Source organism: Dreissena polymorpha, chromosome 13 (genome assembly GCF_020536995.1).
Source record: "Dreissena polymorpha isolate Duluth1 chromosome 13, UMN_Dpol_1.0, whole genome shotgun sequence".
NCBI lineage: Eukaryota > Metazoa > Mollusca > Bivalvia > Myida > Dreissenidae > Dreissena > Dreissena polymorpha.
In genome coordinates this window covers 17,458,861-17,482,625 of record NC_068367.1, presented here as the reverse complement: position 1 = coordinate 17,482,625, position 23,765 = coordinate 17,458,861, and the positions used below count along the sequence as shown (strand labels likewise).

Below are 23,765 nucleotides of genomic sequence, written 5' to 3'. Positions count from 1 at the left end.
TCGTTCCTTTACCTTCTCAAGCGGTTTTGGCTTGTGTTACATGTATTGGGATGCTTAATGAGCTTCCTATGAACCTTTTTTATCAGGCTTATTAACATTTCCAATATAATTTTAATACGGTTTTTCTTATTATTATGGCTTTTACCATACGGAGAAGGGAAATTCATGCTTTTTCTGTTGAATACGACCAATTCCAGTTGGATCTAATGTCGTCTTCACTTTGTTGTGTCAGCCAGGATTCCTTGCTTAATATCAAGTCCTCTATATGGCTTCTTAAAAAAAAATAATTAAAGAAAATAAAAATAAAAATAAAGTTTCTAAGTTTTTCTTGAACTGGTAGTCATGAAGATGAGGATAAATTTTATGGGCAATCGGGGCTTTGAAGTTCTATCTTAGCAGTGTTAGTCCGAAGTCCTTTCGAGGTTCTCAAAAGACACTCTTCATTTCCCTACAAAAAAAGGGGAGGGGGAGATTTGTCTGCGTCTTCTATTTCTCGGGGTTAGACCTCAACTAAGGAAAGTTTCTCTTATCTCTATCTAAGGATTCATTCCTTTTTAGGATCTGACCATATGAATTAAGAGCTCTGTCTGTTTTATGGGCATATATTAATCACACCCCACTTTTTGACGTGCTCTAAGCTGTTTTCTGGAGGAATCTGACCACCTTTGTCATCTTTTTATCTTCGTTTTCTGAAGTGCCAACAATACAATTTGTATATGTTTGGGCTTGTTGTGGTTTCACTAACGGTTGTGTCTCCTTTACGAATAGACATATTACTTTGTCAGAGAAATCATAATTAATATCGTTTTAACGAAGACTACTTGATAATCCTTGTTTAGGGTTTTGCTATCATTAGCTGATAACCCTGTTTATGGGTTCTACTGTGTTAAGAAAATATATGCGAACCTTCCCACCGCAGCTGCAAAATCAGCATGAGATAGCAGGTCAGTATTTATGACATTAAAACAATTTTTTTAAATAAAATTCATTTTAATTATTAAATACTTACCTGCTATTGATAAGTCCCACCTCCCGCCCTGCTATTCGATTAATATTTTTGTATATATATTGAAAGAATATTGAGGGTTGGTTACCGATTTTTGGCTAGGTTGCATTGCACTACGTTTAACTGGCCTGTATTACAGTATTGAGGTGGCGGAATCCCATTTAAAATTCCGGATGAGTTGATTCCCCTTGGAAAGGAGAAGCATTAGATAGCAGGTAAGTATTTAATAATTAAAACTAATTTTATTTAAAAAAATTGGATTTGTTAATTTGGCTCTACATAAAAACCTAGACCACTCTTTTGAGTCAAAATTCATGACTTAAGTTTCCTAATTCTCACCAAGATAAACATATTTGTATTTAACACAAACCTAGTATTTTCTTACTATAAAATGAGACTTTTCATTTCTAAATGCTGTTAGGAGAACGGAAAATAGGAATTGCCGGTATGTTTTAAAAGCTTGGTACTTGATTGCAGTTGGAGAACAGAAAATAGGAATTGTCGGTATGTTTTAAAAGCTTGGTACTTGATTGCAGTTGGGAGAACAGAAAATAGGAATTGTCGGTATGTTTTAAAAGCTTGGTACTTGATTGCAGTTGGGAGAACAGAAAATAGGAATTGTCGGTATGTTTTAAAAGCTTGGTACTTGATTGCAGTTGGGAGAACAGAAAATAGGAATTGTCGGTATGTTTTAAAAGCTTGGTACTTGATTGCAGTTGGGAGAACAGAAAATAGGAATTATCATATGTTTTAAAAGCTTGGTACTTGATTGCAGTTGGAAGAACAGAAAATAGGAATTGTCGGTATGTTTTAAAAGCTTGGTACTTGATTGCAGTTGGGAGAACAGAAAATAGGAATTATCATATGTTTTAAAAGCTTGGTACTTGATTGCAGTTGGAAGAACAGAAAATAGGAATTGTCGGTATGTTTTAAAAGCTTGGTACTTGATTGCAGTTGGGAGAATGGCAAGCTTCTGTTGACCCGTGAAAACTTTATCCAGGACCTGATCTTCTACGACAAGGACAACATTCCCGAGCAGATCTTCTTTGAGCTAACCCAGCTTGTGAAGGAGCCAATGTTCCAGCCAGAAAGGATTGAGCCTATTAGCAAGGCCGCCACTGGGATCTGCGTGTGGGTGCACTCGGTGCAGAAGTACTCCGAGATCCACCGCAACATGCAGCCACGCTTGAAGAACTTGCTGGAACATGAGGAGAAGTTTACAAGGGTAGGGCATGATGTTATGTTGTTATACCCCAAGTGAGAAAGTCTATGGAATATACTGTTTCACCATGGATTTCCACCTGTCTCTATCAGTTTACACAGTAGGGGTGATAATGTTGTTAGGAAATGCTGGGGCAAACAATGCCGCACAATGGAAAAATGGGGTTTATTGGATGTGAAAAAGTGTTGTCTCATTAGCCTGTGCAGTCCCCACAGACTAATAAATGAAGAGACTTTCTGACTAAACTTCATTTTTGCTTAGAAGAGACTCTATAAACAAAGAAGACCATTCAGGCATGTCTGGGATGCGACTGTGCACATGCATTGAGCCCCTATTTTCTCAGAGTGCGGCTCAATTGGGTTTATATATTTGAGCTGCATTCTGAGAAAACTGGGCTTTATGCATGTGCGTAAAGTGTCATCCCATATTAGCCTGTGCAGCTCGCACTGGCTAATCAGGGACGACACTTTCTGCCTAAACTTGATTTTTGGTAAGGAGGGACTTCCTTGAAACTTAAAATACCATAAAAGCGGAAAGTGTACTGCACAGGCTAATCTGGGACAATACTTTACGCACATGCATTATGCCCAGTTTTCTCAGAAAGCAACTCAATTGTATTAATTTCATATGTTGTTATACATCAAGCATCAATGTGAATGGGGTATACTGATTTACCATGGACGTCTGTCTGTATGTCTGTACACACAAACTTTGCCAAAGAAGCTCTCTCACACTTATCTATGTACAGCATTCAAACTTGCAGGCATTGTTCCATATGGATCAATAGGTAAAAGGGTTATTACCTGGTGCCATTTTTCAAGTCTTCATGAGAAGCCTTTTCTGATACCAAACAGATTGAGTCATTAAATGATTGTGAGCACAATAATATAGTTTAAGCTTCTTTTGTTTCCCATCAATACCTGAAATAAAACACCGAGGACATAAAGGGAGAGAACTCACTCCAATTAGTAATATTCCTCAATTTTGCTCTGGTTATCTTTCCTGCAGGCTCAGGCCAAGCTGGGCCAGTTGAGAGTGGACGCAAACAGACTGAAAAGTGGGCTCGAGAGGAAGATACAAATCCACAAGGCAGCCGTAAAGCGGGCAAAGACCATCTTCAGGCAAATGCAGGTGAGCTATGAATGGTGACTTACGCATTTTGTCATGTATTGTGTAGGCTTGGTTACTTGGCTTATAAAAGAACAATAATTTCTCTTCTAATAAGGTCTCTGTTGTTGCATTTTCCTATATTTGACATTTGCTGTGATCTCATTAGCTGACAGCGTAGCTCAAGACCAGACTGTGCAAATGTGCAGGCTGGTCTGGAGCCATGCTGGCCATATATGACATAAGACCCATTTTTGCATGACGCGATTTATAAACTATTTATTTTTGTTCTTAAAGGTTACCTGTAAAATATATGGCATTATAACTTCCAGAGCATTGAGCGGAAGATCTCACGAGCAGTCAACCTGATGGAGAACATGTCCATGCAAAACTTCATGTGGAAGTCAGAGCTGCGCAAGGCCAAGCACCAGATCTTCACGGCTCCCGGGGACGCCCTCATCACCGCAGCCTGCGTTTGCTATCAAGGACCCCTCTCTGATAAACTCAGGGGGGAACTTCTGCAGGTAGGAAAGAGGTTATTGATTTAAAAAATAGATTTTGACTGTAAGACCTTTGTTCTCATCCATAGAAAAAACTGGGCTTTATGCATGGGCGTTAAATGGGGTCCCAGATTAATCTGTGCAGTCGGAAACAGGATAATCAGGGACAACACTTTCATTTTAGAAGAGACTTTCTTTAAATAAAAAAATTCCAAAATAGAGGAAAGTGTTAGCCAGATTAACCTGTGTGCACTGACAACACTTTACGCATTATGCATTTAGCCCCATTAGCCTGTGTGCACTGACAACACTTTACGCATTATGCATTTAGCCCCATTAGCCTGTGTGCACTGACAACACTGTACGCTTATGCATTTAGCCTGTGTGCACTGACAACACTTTACGCTATTAGCCTGTTTGCACTGACAACACTTTACGCTTATTAGCCTGTTTGCACTGACAACACTTTACGCTTATTAGCCTGTGTGCACTGACAACACTTTACGCTATTAGCCTGTGTGCACTGACAACACTTTACGCTTATGCATTTAGCCTGTGTGCACTGACAACACTTTACGCTTATGCATTTAGCCTGTGTGCACTGACAACACTTTATGCTTATGCATTTAGCCTGTGTGCACTGACAACACTTTACGCTTATGCATTTAGCCTGTGTGCACTGACAACACTTTACGCTTATGCATTTAGCCTGTGTGCACTGACAACACTTTACGCTTATGCATTTAGCCTGTGTGCACTGACAACACTTTACGCTTATGCATTTAGCCTGTGTGCCCTGACAACACTTTACGCTTATGCATTTAGCCTGTGTGCACTGACAACACTTTACGCTTATGCATTTAGCCTGTGTGCACTGACAACACTTAACACTTATGCATTTAGCCCCATTTCCCTGTGTGCACTGACAACACTTAACGCTTATGCATTTAGCCCCATTAGCCTGTGTGCACTGACAACACTTAACGCTTATGCATTTAGCCCCATTTCCCTGTGTGCACTGACAACACTTTACGCTTATGCATTTAGCCCCATTAGCCTGTGTGCACAGTCACTGACAACACTTTAAGCTTATGCATTTAGCCCCATTAGCCTGTGTGCACAGTCACTGACAACACTTTACGCTTATGCATTTAGCCCCATTTCCCAGAGTGAGGTTAATTTCTTATTTACTGATAAACCATCTTAATATAGGCGTGACACTTCATACTCATGCTTTTAACTATTTTTCTCAAAAGCCCTTTTTTTCTCCCCCACTCTCCAGGACTGGTTGGAGCGCTGTAAGCAGGGTACCTTCACATTGCCCAAGTCCACAGGGCTGGAGGTGCACTCGCTGGGTGCAGGCGTGGACAGCCTGTTTGCTTTCGACCGTCAGCGAGACCGGGACTCTCAGAGTGACAACTCTAGCACCATTGACACACAGAGTGAGAGCGGTATGTTGCTCTACAGGTGCTTCCATAATCAGCATATTTCAATCCTCATTAGATTGGACTTTATTTTATTTGATCATCGCACTTGATGGGTAATTTGTGTTATGTTGATTGGTAATTATTAATGCAGTTATCTGGTCAAGACTTGTAGTCAAACAATTAAAGCAGACTAATTTGATTAACAAATGTCTCAAATTTAGTTATACAAAGACACAAAAAGTTCTTATGTGGGAAAAAAAACAGGTGAAAACCCTGTCATTTACATAAGGAATGCTTTGGGCCATGGCAGTAATTTTCATTCATGCTGTGTTACTATCAACAAAATATGCGACAATGTTTCAAATGATAATCAGTTTAAAATTTAAATTATTATACACCTGTAGATATGATGATATTTGCTTGTTGTAAATGATATAAAAAAAATTAGGATTTTGTAATTCTGAAAGATAAATTGAGCATTTGATAACCAATTATTTCTCTGTTCAACCTGTCAATCGTTAGAACACATTTCAGGTGATATTGCTTTGTTTTATTCGCAAGGCTGTTTTCGAGGTATTGTCATAGCCAGCTCGCTGTGTCTGCCGTCCGTGTCAAGGTTTGTAAAGTTTTTAACATTGGCTCTAAAATCAAAGTCCTTCCACCTACAACTTTGAAACTTCATATGTAGATGCACCTTGATAAGTTCTACACACCACACCCATTTTTGGATCAAAGGTCAAGGTCACTGTGACCTCTAAAAAAAAGAAAAAAATATTTTGACAAGCTTTCGCAGCCAAGCGTGGCACCCGTTATGCGGTTCTCTTGTATTTTTATAATTTATAATAAAATTTAATTAATGAACGATTCATCCCCACAGGGATTCCCTCCCTGCCGGAGGTGCGTACATACAAGTACCAGCCTGTGGTGTTTGACACCAGTAAGTACTACAAGTCAGAGTTGAAGCGCCAGGGCAGTGTGGAGTATGAGCCGGCAGGGAACACAGAACTGGAGGACTCTGACGATGAGGATGAACAAAGTCTGCTCATGACCCGTGCCGCATACACTGTACAGGTGGGAGCAGTTTAGGTTTTAATGGCTGCATACACTTTACAGGTGGGAGCAGTTAAGGTTTTAAGGGCTGCATACACTTTACAGGTGGGAGCAGTTTAGATTTTAATGGCTGCATACACTGTACAGGTGGGAGTAGTTTAGGTTTTATTTGGTCACATGCACTGTACAGGTGGGAGCAGTCTAGGTTTTACTGGGTCGTATACTTTGTACAGATGGGAGCACTTAAGGTTTTACTGGCTGCAAACACTGTAGAGGTGGGAGCAGTTTAGGTTTTATTGGGCTGCGTACACTGTACAGGTAGGAGCAGTTTATATATTAATGGCTGCATACACTGTACAGGTGGAAGCAGTTTTGGTTTTATTGGGCTTCAAACACTGTACAGGTGGGAGCAGTTTAGGTTTTACTGAGATCATACACTGTACAGGTAGGATCAGTTTAGGTTTAACTGGGACGCATTCACTGTACAGGGGGGATCAGTTTAGGTTTTACTAGGCCTCATACACTGTACAGGTAGGAGCAGTTTAGTTTTTACTGGGCCGCATACACTGTACAGGTAGGACCAGTTTAGGTTTTACTGGGCTGCATACAGTGCACAGGTGGGAGCAGTTTAATTAGGTTTACTGGGCCGCATACACTGTACAGGTAGGATCAGTCTATGTTTTACTGGGCCGAATACACTGTACAGGTAGGACCAGTTTAGGTTTTACTGGGCTGCATACACTGTACAGGTGGGAGAAGCTAGTTTTAACTGGGCCGCATACACTGTACAGTTGGGAGCAGTTTAAGTATTACTGACCGCATACACTATACAGGTGGGAGCAGTTTAGGTTTTACTGGGCTGCATACGCTGTACAGGTGGGAGAAGTTAATTTTTAACTGGGCCACATACACTGTACAGGTAGGATCAGTTTAGGTTTTACTGGGCTGCATACACTGTACAGGTGTGTTTTATTGGGCTGCATGCACTGTACAGGTGGGAGCAGTTTAGGTTAAACTGGGCCACAAACACTGTACAGGTGGGAGCAGTTCAGATAATAATGGCTGCATACACTGTACAGGTTGGATCAGTTTAGGGTTTACTGGGCCACATACACTGTACAGGTGGGATCAGTTTAGGTTTAACTGGGCTGCATACACTGTACAGGTTGGATCAGTTTAGGTTTTACTGGGCTGCATACACTGTACAGGTGGGAGAAGTTTATTTTTAACTGGGACGCATACACTGTACAGGTAGGATCAGTTTAGGTTTACTGGGCTGCATACACTGTACAGGTGGGAGAAGTTTATTTTTAACTGGGCCGCATACACTGTACAGGTGGGAGCAGTTTAAGTATTACTGGCATACACTTTACAGGTGAGAGCAGTTTTGTGTTTTATTGGGCCGCATGCACTGTACAGGTGGGAGCAGTTTAGGTTAAACTGGGCCGCATACACTGTACATATGGGAGCAGTTTATCTCTTTCTGGCCGCATACACTTTTCAGGTGGCAGCAGTTTAGGTTTTATTGGGCCGCATACACTTAACAGGTGGGAGCAGTTTAGGTTTTACTGGGCCGCATACACTGTACAGGTGGGAATAGTTTAGGTTTTATTGGGCCACATACACCGTACAGGTGGGAGCAGTCTAGGTTTTATTGGGCCGCATACACTGTGCAGGTGGGAGCAGTTAAGTTTTTTTGGGCCGCATACACTTTACAGGTGGGACCAGTTTAGGTTTTATTGGGCAGCATACACTGTACAGGTGGGAGCAGTTTAGGTTTTACTGGGCCTTATACACTGTACAGGTGGGAGAAGTTAATGTTTTACTGGCAGCATACATTGTACAGGTGGGAGAAGTTTAGGTTTTACTGAGGGAAGTAATCCCATACACTGTACAGGTGGGACCAGTTTATGTTTTATTGGGCGGCATACACTGTACAGGTGGGAGCAGTTTAGGTTTTACTGGGCCTTATACACTGTACAGGTGGGAGAAGTTAATATTATACTGGCTGCATACACTGTACAGGTGGGAGCAGTTTAGGTTTTATTGGGCGGCATACACTGTACAGGTGGGAGCAGTTTAGGTTTTACTGGGCCTTATACTCTGTACAGGTGGGAGAAGTTAATGTTTTACTGGCGGCATGCATTGTACAGGTGGGAGAATTTAAGGTTTTACTGAGGGAAGTGATCCCATACACTGTACAGGTGGGACCAGTTTATGTTTTACTGGGCCGCAGCCACTGAACAGATGGGACCAGTATAGGGTTTACTTGGCTTTTTACACCGTACAGGTGGGACCTGTTAAGGTTTTACTGGGCTGCATACACTGTACAGGGGGGACCAGTTAAGATTTTTCAAGGGGAAGGGCTAATTATTTTGTTAGTTTTTTAACCAGGTTTTCCGAAGGAAGAAACTGGTTATTAGATTGGCGAATGCGGGCGGGCTGGCGGGCGGGCGGAACAAGCTTGTCCGGGCCATAACTTTGTCGTTCATTGTGAGATTTTAAAATCATTTGGCACATTTGTTAACCATCATTAGACGGTGTGTCGCGCGAAAAAATTACGTCAATATCTCCAAGGTCAAGGTCACACTTTGAGTTCAAAGGTAAAAAATAGCCATAAATGAGCTTGTCTGGGCTATAACTATGTCATTCATTATGAGATTTTAAAATCATTTGTTCACCATCATGGGACGGTGTGTCGCAGGAAAGAATCACGTCAATATCTCCAATGTCAAGGTCGCCACGACTAAAAATATATTTATTTTAAAACAAACTTACAAAGGGGGTTAATTTTGTTTGTTCATTTCAAAAGTTCAGTTTGAGGTGTCTACCTTTATCAGATTTTTTTTCACAATGAAAACCTGGTTTTGTGACAATTGTGTCCCTTGTTTAAATATTTATTACTCTTTTAAAGCCTTTTTTCACAAATTTCAATTTTTGATGATAAGAAAATTTAATAATTCAAGAGATAATTGACAGAAAGATCATCTAATTTTGTTTTGTGTCATGAAAAGTGTGCAGTATGCATGAAAAGTGCAAAAAGTAGACCTTAGTAAAAATAAGTGTTTCCAAAGTACCTAAATGCTCATTTCCAGGACATTCTAAGTGACTTTGACGAGCTCAGCACCTGGCGCCTAAAGGACCTTAAAACGGACCTGCACTCTATCCAGAACGCGCTGTTCATGCGTGTCTCCTCACACAACAGGAAGTACTGCTGGCCCCTGCTTATTGACCCTGACAACCAGGCGGAGACCTGGGTCAAGGCCATTCAGACCAGCAAGAACATCTTCTCGGAAAAGGATGTAACTGACGGTGATGATAGTGAAATCACAGGTGGGTCTCTTGTTAAGCTAACCACAAGTACTTGTGTAGAATTATTAATGTTTCGTATATCAGTCGAAAAATAATCGATGTATACTGTGAGAATTTTTGTTATTGTCCAAGCACCTTTTATTTTAATTAAGCTTCTGTCAGAAATACTATTCAATTAACACTTTGAGCAGGTCTTTATATGCTAGGAATTAATTCTCGAGTGTTAGAATGAATACAATTTTTCAATAAATATATTCTTATGATTGAATGAGCTTCAAATGGTCACAAATTTAGGGTTTATAATTAAGTCCCTTTAGGACATGGCTAAGTCTTAAAGTTAAAAGCGATGTTGCTTGATGAAGATTGTTTGGATATTGTCATTACTTACGTCTCATTATACAAATGTTGCTACTAGACTACAATACTTTACCATGTCTAATGCGCACCCATGTATACATGTGATAGAATGAATAATAATTTTCATAACAAGTTCATTTCTTACAATCCTATCCCATGATTCCAACAGATCTACCGCCTGTGCCTTCCTCTGATGAGAAGGGTGAGGGCCCAACCCCCCACCCGCCCAGTCGGGGCACGGCCATCACGTTCTCAGACTACAACGTGGAGTACCCGCCGGACGATACAGACACATCCCGCACACAGACCACAACTAACTCCTACACCAACACTGACTATACCAAGAGGTGAGCAACACGCAGTGGTGCAGATTTAGACAAAATAATAACAAACGATAATCATTTCTGAAGAAAAAAAAAGAAAATACAAGTTAATAACCATGATTTAAATGATTTCAAACAGCACAATCTGGCCCCCATGTTAACAACTCACAGGTGCCAGATAAAGACTTACAGTTTTTTGTTGCTTATAATCTTTAATCCCCTTGTGTAATTAATTACAGCAAACTATCAACAACAACCCCCCTTTTTGATTTAACAAACTTTTGACAAACCACCGCTCTCAAACTATGACCACCCAACCCCTGTCCCTGTACATTCAGAGGCTCACGAGAGTCCTCATGGGAGAGTGAGCAGCTGCGTCCGGTTACCTCGGTGACGGCCAGCTGGGAGATGTACAGCCTGCACCCAGACCAGGCCATAGACCACCCGGAGCACAACCTGTGGATCATTGAGGCTGACAACCCCAAACTGGACAGCAAGCTGATAAACGCTGTTGTTCATGGTGGGTTGCAGTGTTGCAGTCAATGGCATGGACTTTGACATTGTTGCTGCATAAAAAACAACCCAATAGATATGAGACAAGAAACCAGTTTAACAATGAAGTGCAAATAATAGGTTTATGTTTTTATTGCTTACATATATACCTTCAAATGGATACACAAAAGCATGTTTTAAAATGTAGTTTTAAACTTTTTTCTGCATCATGCATTTTAAACTGACAGCATGTAACCTTTTTGTCGGATCCATCTGTTAATCTGACCTGATCACCCAGCTGTTACCAGAGAGTGTAAGTTAGTACCATGAAACCATAGGTGTGACAATACTGATCATCCACATGTTATTTAAGTGTAATACTCAGTGCAATGTAACCTCAGGTGTGACAGTCCTGATCACTCACCTGGAACGCAAGCCCCTGGACCCCTTATTCCGTGGTCTGCTGCTGAAGCACTTCTACGTGGACAAGGAGGGAAACAAGGTGGTGAGGGTTGGCTCAGATGAGTTCAAGTACCATCCAAACTTTTGCCTCTACCTCAGCACTTCGGTACCGCTCTTCTTGAAAGGTGGGTTGAGTTTTATATTGATATGCTGTAACAGGTTATTTAGTTCTCTCATATAAGATCATAAAACAATGAATCAAAAGTTCTGTAATTGTTTTAGTTTATGTTATTGTGTTTAAATAAGGTGGAAGTTTTTTAAATACTGAATATTATATTTTGATGAATAATACATATATACAGTAACTTGAGTGATTTTTTTAAACCAGGTTTTCCGAAGGAAAAAACTGGTTATTAGATTGGCGAATGCGGGCGGGCTGGCTGGCTGGCGGGCTGGCGGAGGGGCAGAACAAGCTTGTCCGGGCCATAACTATGTCGTTCATTGTCAGATTTTAAAATCATTTGGCACATTTGTTCACCATCATTGGACGGTGTGTCGCGCGAAATAATTACGTCGATATCTCCAAGGTCAAGGTCACACTTTGAGTTCAAAGGTCAAAAATGGACATAAATGAGCTTGTCCTGGCCATAACTATGTCATTCATTGTGAGATTTTAAAATCATTTGGCACATTTGTTCACCATCATGGGACGGTGTGTCGCACGAAAGAATCACATCAATATCTCCAATGTCAAGGTCGCCACGACTAAAAATTTTTTTTTTTTAAACAAACTTACAAAGGGGGCTTAATTTTGTTTGTTCATTTCAAAAGTTCAGTTTGAGTTTTCTCCCTTTATCAGATTTTTTTTTCACAATGAAAACCTGGTTTTGTGACAATTTTGTCCCTTGTTTAAAGATGGGGTGAAAAAGTAAGATTGAAAACTTGCTGGCAAGTCAGTATTTTGTTTTTGGTTTGTTGGTCTTTTTCACTGTTTTCAATAGTTTTTTAGTCGTATTAAGGCGGTAAGTTTACCACAATTTTCCTAGACTTGCTGGTTTACCAGTACATGGTGCACATACCTGTCCCAATAAATGGCAACTGCCAAACTTGAGTAAGAGCGTCTTAATAAGCCCTAGTCTTTCAATAAAAAGCACATTGGTTCTAACTAAATACATACTGTTGCAACATCTGACATGTTTAATCTTTCACCATTCACCTCCCTTGTTCAACCATTTAACTCCCTTTGTTCCACCATTTACCTCCCTTAGTTCTAGGTGATGGCCTGCACACAATCCCTATACACCATATGTGTGTGATCAACGCGGCGCTTAATATCCCTTTGTTGTAGGTGATGGGCTGCATTACCTCTCTTCTCTTTCTTCCACCTTTTACATCCCTTTGTTCCAACTTTTACCGGTACATCCCTTTGTTCCACCATTTACCTCTGATTGTTCCACCATTAACATCCCTTTGTTCCACCTTTTACATCCCTTTGTTTCACCGTTTACATCCCTTTTTTCCACCACATACCTCCCTTTCTTCCACCATTTACATTCCTTTGTTCCACCATTTACCTCCTTTGTTCTAGGTGGCCTTCACACAATCCCTATACACAGTATGTGTGTTATCAACATTGCACTTTACCTCCCTTTGTTCTAGGTGATGGCCTTCACACAATCCCTATACACTGTATGTGTGTAATCAACATTGCACTTTACCTCCCTTTGTTCTAGGTGATGGCCTTCACACAATCCCTATACACTGTATGTGTGTAATCAACATTGCACTTGACCTCTCTTTGTTCTAGGTGATGGCCTTCACACAATCCCTATACACTGCATGTGTGTAATCAACATTGCACTTTACCTCCCTTTGTTCTAGGTGATGGCCTTCACACAATCCCTATACACCGTATGTGTGTAATCAACATTGCACTTTACCTCCCTTTGTTCTAGGTGATGGCCTTCACACAATCCCTATACACTGTATGTGTGTAATCAACATTGCACTTTACCTCCCTTTGTTCTAGGTGATGGCCTTCACACAATCCCTAAACACCGTATGTGTGTAATCAACATTGCACTTTACCTCCCTTTGTTCTAGGTGATGGCCTTCACACAATCCCTACACACCGTATGTGTGCAATCAACATTGCACTTTACCTCCCTTTGTTCTAGGTGATGGCCTTCACACAATCCCTATACACCATATGTGTGTAATCAACATTGCACTTTACCTCCCTTTGTTCTAGGTGATGGCCTTCGCACAATCCCTATACACCGTATGTGTGTAATCAACATTGCACTTTACCTCCCTTTGTTCTAGGTGATGGCCTTCACACAATCCCTATTCACCGTATGTGTGTAATCAACATTGCACTTTACCTCCCTTTGTTCTAGGTGATGGCCTTCACACAATCCCTATACACCACATGTGTGTAATCAACATTGCACTTTACCTCCCTTTGTTCTAGGTGATGGCCTTCACACAATCCCTATACACCGTATGTGTGTAATCAACATTGCACTTTACCTCCCTTTGTTCTAGGTGATGGCCTTCACACAATCCCTATACACCATATGTGTGTAATCAACATTGCACTTTACCTCCCTTTGTTCTAGGTGATGGCCTTCACACAATCCCTATACACCGTATGTGTGTAATCAACATGGCGCTGAGTGATGAGGCTATCATCAACTACCTGCTCTCAGAGACCATGCGTGTAGAGCGCAAGGAGTTTGAGGGCCAGAAAAGGTCAAACGAGAATGACATCATCATGCACAGACAAAAACTTGCTCAGCAACATGTAAGACTTAAGTGAATTTATTTTTGTGAAGCAAAACTCCTTAAGTAAGGATTTGAATGTGTATAAATGATATTTGGTACATCTGAGATGAAGTGTAGAGTGCGAGAATCATATCTCTCTTCTCAGGAGTTCTTGGAGTTTTTGCTCTTGGCTTATTTTTTGTACACAACGTCTAGCGCAATTTCTGCCTTCTGCCATGCGTCACCGTGATTCAGCCCAGCGTCGAAAGTACTTTTGTCACCGCGATACATCATGGAACGCGGTGATGTTGCCGTGGAAAATCACGATGACAGGCTCTATCAAATATGTTGATAAGGACTCAAGCCTGGGCATTATGGGGCAATAAATCTCATAGTGGGCCACCAAAATCACGGTGGTCCACCGCGGCCTCGATAATTTACCTTGAATTACAGATTAAACATGTACATTTATATTTTTTCATGTGCATTTAATTCTTCCCCTCCTGAAAAAGTGTGTTAAATGCGCATTTAATGTGCATTAAATGGGCATTTAATGCGTATAAAACGCAGCGGTATTCGCACCGTATTAATTCACTTTACCAAGTGCATTTTTCTGTTTAAAAAGTGTGTTTTTTTCTGCATTTTTCTCATATAATACACTTTTTGAGTGTATTAATGCACTTTTGTGTATTTTTTAAGTGTATTTTCCAGTGGAAATAACACGCTTAGGTACATTTTTTTTGTTAAGTGTACTAAAGTGTACTTATACGCTTCAGTTTTTTTGTTCCCAAAAAAGTGCACTTCAAGGGTATTTAAGTGCATTTTAACTGCGTTAATTTACTTAGGAAAACATGATGATAAATGCACTCAAGCGTATTATTCTAGTGCATTAGTACACTCAAGTGTATTTTTTTATACTAACAAATACACTCTAGTGTATTTTTCAGTGTATTAGTGCACTTAAAATACAATCAAGTGTATTTTATTAAAATGTGCACTATTTAAAAAAATATGCTCTAGTGTATTTTTAAGCGTATAAGTTCAGTTAAAATTCACTCTAGTGTATTTTAAAAAATACACTCAAGTGTATATTATAAAAATTTGCACTTTAAAAAAAAAATATTGTATTTTTAAGTTTATTAGTGATCTTAAAATTCACTCAAGTGTATTTTTAAAAATACACTCAGTGTATCTTTGAAAAATGGGTATTAAAAAAAAAAATTCATTTGGATATGAAAAATTGCCAGTTTAAATGTGAACTGAAACAATGACAGCAAATAAATTTTGTAAATAGACATATATATTAACATTAAAAAAACATTTCTAAATAAATTGAAAAAGCTTATGAGCACTATGAACCTTATAAGCACATTTAAGATACAACAACTTTGTGAACTTGGAACTTTATACAACTATTAACACACAAATTTAATCAGCATTAACTATAAAGGGGACATATCAACAGCTATAACAGTATTTTATATTCGGAAAAAAACAAAAAACAAACTTATTACTTGATTTCTTAATACAAATCTTTTTGTTAAAATTATCCGCAATAATAACTATAAAAAGGGTGATATTAAAATAATCAATTGTTCCACTCTTTTATATTCTATTTACCCTGTTAACAGTATCGTTTGGCATGTCTTACATCGAGCGTGAGTATAGATAATTGCCTTTCATGCTTCATGTTTTGTTTTCATTGTTTCTGCATGAAATTTCAATTGTTGTTTTTATGCCCCTGGTAGGGTGGCATATAGCAGTTGAACTGTCGGTCAGTATGTAAGTCTGTCCGTCCGTCCGAAAACTTAAATGGTCATAACTTTTTCAATAATTAACATAGCAACTTGATATTTGGCAGGCATGTGCATCTCATGGAGCTGCACATTTTGAGTGGTGAAAGGTGAAGGTCAAGGTCATCCTTCAAGGTCAAATGTCTAATATATGGAGTCTGTCTGAAAACTTTAATATTGGCCATAAGTTTTTCAATATTGAAGATAGCAACTTGATATTTGGCATGCATGTGTATCTCATGGAGCTGCACATTTTGAGTGGTGAAAGGTAAAGGCCAAGATCATCCTTCAAGGTCAAATGTCAAATATATGGCGTCTGTCCGTCCGTCCAAAAGCTTAAACATTGGCCATAACTTTTTCAATATTGAAGATAGCAACTCGATATTTGGCATGCATGTGTATCTCATGGAGCTGCACATTTTGAAAGGTGAAAGGTCAAGGCCAAGATCATCCTTCAAGGTCAAATGTCAAATATATGGCGTCTGTCCGTCCGTGCAAAAGCTTAAACATTGGCCATAACTTTTTCAATATTGAAGATAGCAACTCGATATTTGGCATGCATGTGTATCTCATGGAGCTGCACATTTTGAAAGGTGAAAGGTCAAGGTCTTTCTTCAAGGTCAACGGTCAAATATATGGCATCCGTCCGTCTGAAAACTAACAATCGCCATAACTTTTTTTATGCCCCAGAAGGGTGGCATATAGTTTTTGAACTGTCCGTCTGTCTGTTTGTCAGTCTGTCCGTCCGTCAGTCCGTCCGTCCGTCCGAAAACTTTAACATTGCCCATAACTTTTGCAATATTTGAAGATAGCAACTTGATGTTTGGCATGCATGTGTATCTTATGAAGCTGCACATTTTGTGTGGTGAAAAGTCAAGGTCATCCTTCAAGGTCAAGGTCAAAGGTCAAATATTGCAATATTGAAGATAGCAACTCAATATTTGGCATTCATGCATATCTCATGGAGCTGCACATTTTGAGTGTTGAAAGGTCAAGGTCATCCTTCAAGGTCAAGGTTGAAGGTCAAATTTTGCAATATTGAAAATAGCAACTCAATATTTGGTATGCATGCGTACCTCATGGAGCTGCACATTTTGAGTGGTGAAAGGTCAAGGTCATCCTTCAAGGTCAAGGTCAAATTTTGCAATATTGAAGATAGCAACTCGATATTTGGCATGCATGCGTATCTCATGGAGCTTCACATTTTGGGTGGTTAAAGGTCAAGGTCATCCTTCAAGGTCAAAGGTCAAATATATGGCTTCAAAGCGGCACATTAGGGGGCATTGTGTTTCACAAACACAGCTCTTGTTTATTAACAGATTTGATTTTGTTAGCATTTTGAAAATGCTAGCTCCCTCATGAACATATATAGCTCGCCTCCAATTTCATTAAAAGATGTTGCGTGTAATTTGATATCAGACTATTTTAGTGATTTCCTGTTTCTATTGTGACATGTTTTGCTTAGAATAACAAGTTAAGTTCCTTACTAATGTAAACAACGTTTACAATAGAATCTTAATGAGCACTATTGATTTACTTATAATATGTAAATCAATATTTATCACAATATTAATATGTATTGCATTAAGTAAAAATACAGATAATGAGCATGTAAATCATTGTTTTATAAAATGTACATGCATATAGAATATGTTAAGTCTCAATAAGAAATGTTGATAAGAAATCGCAGTGAATTGAATGAGTCATAATATCACATTGAGCTTTTTTAAAGCTATTAAACTTTTAAGGACGTAATAAAACAAACAATGATTTATCAAAATCATAGTATTTTAAATTTGTATAATTTTAACAAAAAATATGTATACAAATGGTCACTCACCAACACGATAAACTGATTTCGATACATATTTAAAAAAGTGAACAAAGTAATCTTAATATTGTGATATTGAATACATCAATATTTATCACAATATTCATTGGATTACGTTTTTCTTTAGAATATGTGACAAAATGAACTTGTTACTTAATAAAACAGGTATATACATAGTTACTGGCCAACATAACAACTGATTTTGTTTTCATTAAAATATCACTGAAATGAATACTTAATGCTGAAGTCTCGAATGTATATTCGAATCAATACATGTAATAATAGGAATATGAAATGTCACTTAAATAGTATGATATCAAAGTTCATGTACATGTAACATGTTTATATGTAATTATTGGCAAGATATATGTACACAAACAAAAAAGTATTTTCGAAATGTTAACAAAACATTTCTTTAAATAAACATTAAGTAAAACTTCATGTAGAAAAACTATACATTTACCTGTAATCACAGCAATTCACCGCATTGCGGTGGTTCGCCATGAGATCGATTTCACCCCGGTGATTGTCCACGCTGACAAAAAAATTGTCCACTGTGGGACTGTGATTTAGGCAGAAATGGCGCTAGATGTAGTGTACATTTCTTGTTTGGTACATGAAAAATGAAGGGATTCTAATGAAACTTAATACAACCATAGAGGTCATTAAGTGGAAGTGCTGAGTATTCAACTTGTCTGTTTCCCAAACTTTGAAGGTCAATATCACATTTGGTTCAAAACAATAGGTAGGGCCATTTGGCACTTACACTGAAAGCACTTGATTTTAAAATCTCTTCATTGTTGTGTTATGTTTATTATAATTTATCAGAGATATAATACATTGTTTTAGTGTTATTTTCATAAACAATATTTATAGTAGATTTATTGATTGATTATTGTGCTGTATGTGTACAGAATCACCTTGTAAGTTTCACATATCACACACTTCCTTTCCTGTATGATACAGGATGGTCTGAGACTGATAAGACCCAGAGCCAGTGTGGATTTAATATAAAAGTCCCCCCCCCCAAACCTGTAACTTTATATACAAGAGATGATTGAAGTGTCAGCCTCAATGCTAAACTCTGAACACTTGTTACATCTGTTACCTATGTACAGGAGATGATTAAAGTGTCAGTCTCAACTCTAAACTCTGAACACTTGTTACATCTGTTACCTATGTACAGGAGATGATTGAAGTGTCAGTCTCAACTCTAAACTCTGAACACTTGTTACATCTGTTACCTATGTACAGGAGATGATTGAAGTGTCAGTCTCAACTCTTAACTCTGAACACTTGTTACATCTGTTACCTATGTACAGGAGATGATTGAAGTTTCAGTCTCAACTCTAAACTCTGAACACTAGTTACATCTGTTACCTATGTACAGGAGATGATTGAAGTGTCAGTCTCAACTCTAAACTCTGAACACCTGTTACATCTGTTACCTATGTACAGGAGATGATCCGAGAGAAGACCCTGAACCTGTTTGGGCCCATCCTGGAGGACCAGACTATGCTGGACTCTCTGATCAACTGTCAGAAAGAGGTGGAGAGGAACAAGATGATACTAGAGGTAACCAGAGCAAATGGGACTGCAATAAACATTATGATTTTGGAATATTAAGGGTAGTTCAGCTTGTTGTCATTTCCACATTATTGTTTGTGACATTTTTTTAAAACTTATTCTTCACAAGAGACTTCTTAATTAAGAACAATTTATTTATGAAATTTGTAGCCTGTATATATTATTGTGGATCATGTATGTGTCTTGGTTTTAAGTCAATATAAATTTTTTTTCTTTCAATCCATGTGTTTCGCTCATTTGACACTTGCAGAATTTCTTTCCTCTACAGGAGACCCGGTACATGGGTGACCACCTGGAGGAGAAGTTCTCCCACTACGTACCCATGATCATGCAGTCGGCCATGCTGTACAGCCTGATACAGCGTATGGCCGTGCTCCATTCCTACTACTACATGCCCTTCTACAAGTTTGTGGAGATGTTCACAGGGGTCATCAAGTCCAGAGACAGGGGCAAGGGCACTCAGGGTAGGTCAATAGAACCTTGTCCTGGGAAAACTGGGCTTATTGCATGTGTGTAAAGTGTTAACCCAAATAAGCCTTTGTGGGGACAGCACTTTCCAGATAAAGTGGACGTTTGCTTAGAAGAGACTTCCTATAAACGAAAAATACCATAACAACGCAAAGTGTGGTCCTTGATTAGACTGTGTAGACTGTTGGTAGAGCACTGGACTGTGCAGACTGTTGGTAGAGCACTGGACTGTGTAGACTGTTGGTAGAGCACTGGACTGTGCAGACTGTTGGTAGAGCACTGGACTGTGCAGACTGTTGGTAGAGCACTGGACTGTGCAGACTGTTGGTAGAGCACTGGACTGTGCAGACTGTTGGTAGAGCACTGGACTGTGTAGACTGTTGGTAGAGCACTAGACTGTGCAGACTGTTGGTAGAGCACTGGACTGTGCAGACTGTTGGTAGAGCACTGGACTGTGCAGACTGTTGGTAGAGCACTGGACTGTGCAGACTGTTGGTAGAGCACTGGACTGTGCAGACTGTTGGTAGAGCACTGGACTGTGCAGACTGTTGGTAGAGCACTGGACTGTGCAGACTGTTGGTAGAGCACTGGACTGTGCAGACTGTTGGTAGAGCACTGGACTGTACAGACTGTTGGTAGAGCACTGGACTGTGCAGACTGTGTAGACTGTTGGTAGAGCACTGGACTGTGCAGACTGTTGGTAGAGCACTGGACTGTGCAGACTGTTGGTAGAGCACTGGACTGTGCAGACTGTTGGTAGAGCACTGGACTGTGCAGACTGTTGGTAGAGCACTGGACTGTGCAGACTGTTGGTAGAGCACTGGACTGTGCAGACTGTTGGTAGAGCACTGGACTGTGTAGACTGTTGGTAGAGCACTGGACTGTGCAGACTGTTGGTAGAGCACTGGACTGTGCAGACTGTTGGTAGAGCACTGGACTGTGCAGACTGTTGGTAGAGCACTGGACTGTGCAGACTGTTGGTAGAGCACTGGACTGTGCAGACTGTTGGTAGAGCACTGGACTGTGCAGACTGTTGGTAGAGCACTGGACTGCGCAGACTGTTGGTAGAGCACTGGACTGTGCAGACTGTTGGTAGAGCACTGGACTGTGCAGACTGTTGGTAGAGCACTGGACTGTGCAGACTGTTGGTAGAGCACTGGACTGTGCAGACTGTTGGTAGAGCACTGGACTGTACAGACTGTTGGTAGAGCACTGGACTGTGCAGACTGTTGGTAGAGCACTGGACTGTGCAGACTGTTGGTAGAGCACTGGACTGTGCAGACTGTTGGTAGAGCACTGGACTGTGCAGACTGTTGGTAGAGCACTGGACTGTGCAGACTGTTGGTAGAGCACTGGACTGTGCAGACTGTTGGTAGAGCACTGGACTGTGTAGACTGTTGGTAGAGCACTGGACTGTGCAGACTGTGGGTAGAGCACTGGACTGCGAGTCCAAGAATTGCAAGTTAAATTACTGGCCCAGTCACATTCATTTATGGGGATTAGTCATGAAATTATTCTTTTGTACCATTATCATCCTACCTTAAATTCAAGTAGGGCAGTTACTGAAATGCCCTTAAGTAACGACTTCCAATTGTTATATGAAGAAAACAAAGGGATGATTAAACATAACTTTAGCCATCCCACACACATGGACTAGATGCCCCACATTGACTAACAATTATTAGTTTAAGGCATGACTTAGACTTAATAATTGGCATAAATCACTGACCTTTTGGCAAATTAAATTCAAAACTTAACATTTCTTTCATAAGTGAAAATATCATAATACTACCCAAGGTAAAAACCTTAACATTTTATTTATCTGTATAAATATCAAAATACCACATTAATCTTGTACCCCCCAGGTGCTCCTGCATCAAGGGCCAAGGAGCTGTGCGATGCTGTGTTCTCCAGCATCTTCAAGTACGTCTCCATGATGATGTTTGAGAGGCACTTCCTGTTACTGCAGCTGCTGGTGGCCCTGGAGCGCCTTCACCTCCAGAACAAGGCCTCCAGCCGGGAGCTGGGTATCTTCCTCAACGGGTTTGACAAGCAGGGCATAGAGGAGGCAGCACTGCTGGAACACAAGCCTGACTGGATGGAGCCACAGGTACACACTGTTAGGCTGACCTTAATAAATTGTTTGTTTGGAGTTAACCGACCCAAATTTTTTAAGGTGGATAGGTAGGTAGGATTTTTTTATGTTTGCTATATGGTATAAAATGATACAAAGATGAGAAACCCTGTAGGGTATTTGGTGTATTTAAGGACATGTACATAATTAAAAGGCAAAGTAACATTTAATGAACTTTTATTTTCCATGTTTAACACTGATTTACATATTATCATTTCTTCTAAAGAAGTCTTACGAACGCTGGCCGGTTTTTGTGAATTAAAAAAAAAACTCCTGGAAGGCTAAAAAAAATATGAGTCGCGGGGATTTTAGTGAGTTGGTCAGGTACCTCTAAACAAACAATTTATAAAGGTCAGCCTTATGCATATTTTATCATAATAATCTACTCTCTACACACACAATTGTTGTAACTAACGCGACTTCATTTTGAAATGCTCAGTCACTGTTCTTGACATGAATGATGCAATAACGTGCTTAAAACAGCAGACAAGCCTGCATAGTTTGGTGATTTGTTTTAGCATTCAGTTTAAAGAATGAAAAGAAACGCTTTATTGGGTTGATCACTCACGGCTTTTGTTCTTGTCCAGTAAATTGGTTTGAACTGTGAACATTAAGTTCATGTATATATCAAAATTTAAAAGCACATGAACGAGAAGTGAAAGGCCAAATAAAGAAGTCTGCAATATGCAGTGTAAAGGCTGGTAGGCATGTAAAGCATAAGTTGACATGACATCTAGAGTTTCGGTCAATGAAATCATTAAGCTTCAGGATAAAACCCACTTAATGTATGATATAACCACATGTTGTCTGAGCTCATGTGTAAAAATTAATTGTCTCATGGAGGATGAAAATGTGTTTTTTCAGTGAAAACAAAAACATGCAGTTCTGCTACTGCTTATTTTGAAATATTGTTTGTGTAAGTCATTTATTTTAATTTTGTGATTTAATACTCCATATACCTACCTCACTTTTATTATTCTCATGTGTCCAATTTATGTTGTCCCCCTACTGTACTGTGTTATTTTTTCTTGTTGTTATAGTTTCCAATACATTTTATACCAAGATTGCAAACAAATACATATGCAATATAACACAACCATGTAATGCAAACAGAGATGAAACAAACCCATATGCAACACATCTGAAGTTATCAACATAATAGAAGAATAAAAGTCAATGACATAAAAAGCAAATAGGTCGGTTAAGTGCCTCTACCTTTACTATACAGATGTGAAAAAGGCTATAACATTATACAATTTGATTAGAAATATTCTATAGAAACATTGGCTTGTACATTTTAATAAACATGTGTACATCTCCTAAACCCTTTCCCACTCAGAAGCAAAGTGACAATGGCTATGTGCAAACAGCATAAAACCAGACCAGCCTGGGAGTAACTCGCAGACTGTTCAGGTTGTTTGCTGTTTGCTGCTCATCAGTATCAAAGGGTTGGAAATGAAGCCTTTTAAACTTGAATTAAATAAGAAAGGTATTTAATTAAATTGAACTTTCTATGAGACTAAAAATGCGTCAAAATATCAAAATACGTATCTTAGTGGTAAAGGGTTAAAGAAGAAAATATTACTATCATGTTTCTGTTTAAGGCCTGGGTGGACTGCCTGGTGTTGGAGCAGGTCCATCATGCCTTCCACGGACTACGCAGGTCCCTCATTGCCAACCAGGAACAGTGGAGAGAGTATTTCCAGGTACATGCCTTACATACCTTTGTAGCTTGCTTTAATTGTTGACACTGGAAACTTGGTGCAGACTAAAATGAAATTGGTCAACGTTTTGCAGTGAACTTTGGGAAGCATGTGCTTACAAACATTACGTAAACAGTACAAGTCTGTCACATTGTCCTATGTCCAAACATTGTGAAATTTTTGGAAGTGACAAAGAAAATTCGAAATAAGGATTGTTGGGTTTAATTATTTTAATCGTTTAAAAATATTTATTTTAATTAAAAAATACATTATAAAATAAGATAA

General features: G+C 39.4%; 1 protein-coding gene across 2 annotated transcripts in view; it reads left to right on the top strand.

Moving 5' to 3' along the window:
* The window catches only part of LOC127855398 (dynein heavy chain domain-containing protein 1-like), a 269,484-nt gene that overhangs the window by 191,299 nt on the left and 54,420 nt on the right, over positions 1 to 23,765 (top strand). For both annotated transcript variants that reach the window (XM_052390924.1, XM_052390922.1), the window contains 15 exons: positions 1,961 to 2,231; positions 3,237 to 3,359; positions 3,668 to 3,859; positions 5,118 to 5,286; positions 6,140 to 6,333; positions 9,408 to 9,645; positions 10,151 to 10,328; positions 10,643 to 10,824; positions 11,198 to 11,383; positions 13,820 to 14,004; positions 15,596 to 15,622; positions 19,047 to 19,163; positions 19,444 to 19,639; positions 21,509 to 21,753; positions 23,382 to 23,483. In XM_052390924.1, the coding sequence (XP_052246884.1) occupies positions 1,961 to 2,231; positions 3,237 to 3,359; positions 3,668 to 3,859; positions 5,118 to 5,286; positions 6,140 to 6,333; positions 9,408 to 9,645; positions 10,151 to 10,328; positions 10,643 to 10,824; positions 11,198 to 11,383; positions 13,820 to 14,004; positions 15,596 to 15,622; positions 19,047 to 19,163; positions 19,444 to 19,639; positions 21,509 to 21,753; positions 23,382 to 23,483 (2,605 nt within the window). The remainder of the gene's footprint in view (positions 1 to 1,960; positions 2,232 to 3,236; positions 3,360 to 3,667; positions 3,860 to 5,117; positions 5,287 to 6,139; positions 6,334 to 9,407; positions 9,646 to 10,150; positions 10,329 to 10,642; positions 10,825 to 11,197; positions 11,384 to 13,819; positions 14,005 to 15,595; positions 15,623 to 19,046; positions 19,164 to 19,443; positions 19,640 to 21,508; positions 21,754 to 23,381; positions 23,484 to 23,765) is intronic.